This window comes from Aegilops tauschii, chromosome 1, assembly GCF_002575655.3.
Source record: "Aegilops tauschii subsp. strangulata cultivar AL8/78 chromosome 1, Aet v6.0, whole genome shotgun sequence".
Taxonomy (NCBI): Eukaryota; Viridiplantae; Streptophyta; class Magnoliopsida; order Poales; family Poaceae; genus Aegilops; species Aegilops tauschii.
The window spans coordinates 138,603,584-138,608,067 of NC_053035.3; the positions used below are offsets into that span (position 1 = coordinate 138,603,584).

The 4,484-nt window shown below is 47.7% G+C and overlaps 1 protein-coding gene across 1 annotated transcript; it reads right to left on the reverse strand.

Annotated features, from left to right (window-relative positions):
- Positions 1 to 471: 471 nt before the first annotated feature.
- LOC109774648 (zinc transporter 7) lies at positions 472 to 3,750 on the reverse strand. Its single transcript, XM_020333392.4, has 4 exons — positions 3,499 to 3,750; positions 2,767 to 3,410; positions 2,540 to 2,689; positions 472 to 1,046 (listed from the first exon to the last, which is right to left on the reverse strand). The coding sequence occupies exons 1-4, from the start codon at positions 3,557 to 3,559 to the stop codon at positions 741 to 743; spliced, it is 1,161 nt and encodes a 386-aa protein (XP_020188981.1). The 5' UTR covers positions 3,560 to 3,750; the 3' UTR covers positions 472 to 740.
- Positions 3,751 to 4,484: the final 734 nt, after the last annotated feature.

Here is a 4,484-nt window from a genome sequence, read left to right on the forward strand (position 1 = left end):
TAATGATGTGATCCTGTTATCAAATGACAACTCATGTCTATGGTTAGAAAACCTTAACCATCTTTTGATCAACAAGCTAGTCTAGTAGAGGCTTATTTGGGACTTGGTATTTGCTTATGTATTCACACATGTATTTAAGTTTCCGATCAATACAATTATAGCATGAATAATAAACTTTTATCATGATTAAGGAAATATAATAATAACCACTTTATTATTGCCTCTAGAGCATATTTCCAACAGAAAGCTCAACTGAAAACTAAGTGGGTGTGTATCCAACTTACTTGCTTATGAAGACCTCGGGCATTTAGCCTTGCATGATACACGATGAAACATTAAGATACCCTTTGGAACAAGAAAATAAAACTACTGAAACATTATGCAACACTCTGAAATAAGATAAATTATACCCAAAACCAAAAATATAGCACGAATCACAAAGCAGCACCGGTAGATGCATGCATGCATGCATGGTAGGAAAACCACTGTCGTCGTTACACATCTCCCCAAAGCAACAATGCTTGTGGTGATTTAGCAAGAGTATACACATATATACAGAGGCAATGCTCAGGCGTTTCCACCGGTGCTGTTCTCTCATGCCCATCAAAAACAAGGGCACGTTATCTGATGTATGTATGCAATCATATGAACACAGGCACATGCATTAGTTATGTACATGTATCACAGGCAGTATGTTCGGACGTAGGCATCGTCCGCTACCTCCATCTGATTAAACCGGTTCAGGCCCAAACTGCAAGCGATGACATTGAGAGCGCACCTAGGAACAGGGCGACATAGGCCATCACTTGCTGCCGTGGCGACCCTGTCATCTTCCCACCCAAGAAATCGGCTGCGATTAGATCCACCAGCGCCATGTATATGAGTATGCCGGCCGACACAGAATCGAGGATGCCTTCAACCACTAGAGCCCTGGGGCTATTGGCGTTGTAAAATGAGGACAGACCGGCCCCAGCGGCGATACCAGTTGGTGTTGTAATGGCAAAAAATGACGCCATCATGACTGCCGAAAGGTTCTTAAACTGAGCCTGTTGGAAGAAATGTTGGCAGTGTGTCAAATTTGATAATCCAGATGAGAAAAGGCTTTATCACAATAAAGCTACTTAGAGAAAACAATGGGGCAAGGGCAAAAGAAAACTATAGTCAGAAGATAAGTAACCCACATAATAACAATGCAGTTTTATATGTTTACGTCACATTAGCAACTTAAACAGAAACGGCAATATAACCTCAGCCAATAAGATGTGGTATGATCGTCTGATTTTAGTGAGTTCAGCCGTTTGAAATCTATAGCATTTTAGATTGGTTCAACAGCTATTAAAAAGATCAACAAGTACACGAAAACAGTATTTTGGAAACACCAGGGAGCAATGTGGATGGGGCATATAATGTTAGACGTTGCACATATAGGTATAAGAGCAAGTTATTTGGAAGATCATACATGAGCAGTGGAGCACATGAAAGAAACATATTTTGCCGATTAAGCGTTGAGTATATATTGGATTTTCTCCTGGAGTTCAGTAGCAGACAGTTGCTCCTGGAGAGTGACAGCCACAACTTATCCTGGACCTAAAGTTTTAGAAGGATACTCATACCAATATGTTTTAGTTGTGCCACCTAGTTTTTTGGAAAAAAAAAATGGTTATGTGCCTCATCACAGATAGATACTGACGATAAGCAGGAAAGTTATATGGTTCAAAGAAACTCGATGTACTAGAAGCCAATTCATACACAATAAAAGAATATTACTAATTTGAGAAAGGCAAGATACACAGAGGTTTATCTCCATACTATAAAGTCTATGTTGATGGCATGCAACTGAATGGCTAATAGTTGCAAATGAAAAACAAGCTGGTGATAGAATATCCACCGATCACAGCCTCAAATTTAAAATAGGTAGACCTTGTATTTGTGAAGGTCAACCCTCCTCCATTCAATTAACAAAGGTGCAATCCCTGAAGACATAAAGTAGAACTACATGCAAGTTCGACTAGTAAAATTGCTGGATTTAACTCAGTTTAACATAATCAGATGGTGGATTGACAGCTCATGTTATGAGGGCGGCAGCTGACACCAGATTAGTGCTCCCTTCATAATGAATATTATTTATATTCCTGTATTTTCTTATGAACTGATACTTCTGATGTTCTAAATCCTTGAGATTTCCATTTACCAATGAAAATCTTGATATTTCCAGCTTTCTGGTTTCTGAGCTTGAGGTTTGTAAATTCACATCCTTCTCTGTTGCATGTGATGCTAGAATTCACAACCGTAAATACTTAAATCAAGTGCAATTCAGTATAGTTATTTTATCCCTAAATCAAGACCATCATCAGAAAAAAAAAGAATGTTGCATCACTGTGAAAAATGGACGTCCACATTAACCTATAAGTATATTGTAAGAACAGACTCTACAAAGAGCAAACAATAGAAGCTGTGGTCGTTCCAACTATTTCATTTTCCTTGTAGTCATCCCACAATCGTTCCACATTATTCTATCAATCCATACTGAATTCCTCACCTGCGCAATGCACCCACCGAGGGCAAACCCCTCGAAGAACTGGTGGAATGAGAGCGCTGCCACCAGTGGCCTGATTGTGCAGGGACTCCGAGACACCCCAAGCGACAGCCCAATGATCACCGAGTGCGACACAATCCCCATTTCCAGTATCTGCAGGAACCAAAATCAATATATTTTTTGAGGGGCAGTGCATCAAACAAGTGAACCCAAGGAAGAGATTACACCACCTGTGATACCACGACGGAGCGCACGTGGTCTGACACCTCCCCCTCGCGTCCTTGTGGTTGCATCAGCTCGTGACCATGCGACTGCGCGTGGGAATGGGAGTGGGCTTGCAAGAGCGGGACCTTGTGCTCACTCTCGACGACGGTGACCACAGTGATGTCTTCGTCGCTGGCGGAGGTGGACGCGGCGGCGAGTGCGGCAGCGGCGTCAGCCTTGACCCGAGCTACCTCCGCGCGGTGCTTGGTCTCGTAGAACCTGGTTACCAGGACGTCGAGCACCAGCGTGGCGAGAGCAGCGAGCATGGCGACGAACCCGGGGAACGGGAACCGCCGCCAGGGCCCGGCTGGGAGGCAGGGGTTGGAGAGCGCGTGCTCGGCGTCGTGCAGCATGTGGACGAACCCCGTGGCCAGGATCACGCCGGCCGCGAAAGCCTTGGCGGCCACGAAGACAGCGCTGCCGGTCTGCACCGTCCGCCGCTTCCGCCCCGCGAGCGGCAGGCCCACGCCCATTACCCCGGACACCAGTATCGCCGCCATGGCAATCCATTTGAGCCTCAGCGCCGCCGCGTCGTCCCGGCACCCCGCGCCCTCGGCCTTCTCCGCCTCGTCCGCGCAGCTCGCCGCGGACAGGGACGCCGCAATAAACCCTGAGCCACCCACATCGATCGGATCAACCACAAAGCGAGCGAACACAGTATGTGCTTCAAAGAAACCTCGAAAAGCAAACTGATTTACCGTTGCTTTTACTCAAGAGCTGGCCGATGTGCCGGCTGAAGCCTGCGACACCGATCATCATCGCCTGAGAATCCCGAGCGGTGCTAAATTCCTCGAGGACAAAAGTCTCGGAAAAGATGGATTCGTTAACCTCTTCGCCTGGCCTTTCTTTCGATGCGGTGGATGCCTTGCTATCTTCGCACGTAAAAGCGCGCAGGGTACGAGAGAGAGAAAGAGGGGAGGGAGTGTCGTCATGGTGGCACTGCACCGAACAGCCGGGGCACTAGAGCGGACGTGATCCGTCAACGCCAACGATCCAGAATGTGGACGGTGGCGATTCCACCTAGGGTTGTCAGGTCGCGTTTCGCTGAGCTGCGGGCCAGACGGCTCTGCCGGTGGGGAAAAGCGCGAGGGCGTGGACTGGATGCACGAACTCCTTGCTGTGCTGAACGTCGATTCGTGCTTTGGACGGTCGAGATCGTGCTCCGCGAGCGTGGAGTTGGTACGTTGTTCTCCAAGGGGGTTCTAATACTTCGCCAGGGATGGGCTGCTGCTTGCCACACGCGATGGTGATCAAGTCGAGAGACTTGCATGCGGGGCATACTCCCAGTTTGGGCCCATTTGTCAGTCTGAATCATGAGATGGCGGAGGTTGGAGCTGGTCGTGGGTTGGTGCTTTGGGACGGAGTCGTGGGGCAGTGGGAAACGATGTCGACATAGTGAGGTTAGGCGGTTCGGCGATCCATTCATCATCCATGTCAGCATTCCTGTGTGGGCTGGGCTCGTCTCGTCGGCCTTCAGAACGATGGGCTGTTGGGTTGCCGGGTCACAGAATACGAGTTATTCTGCGATTACGAGTGTTCATATTTCATCTGAGGTTAGGCATTTCTCAAAAAAAAAAAATCTGAGGTTAGGCTCTTCTCAAAAAAAAATCTGAGGTTAGGCGTGCTTCCAAGGGTTTCGTTAGCTGCAGCCGCCCGCCGCCGCAGGGGATTTTCCCCCCCTCGG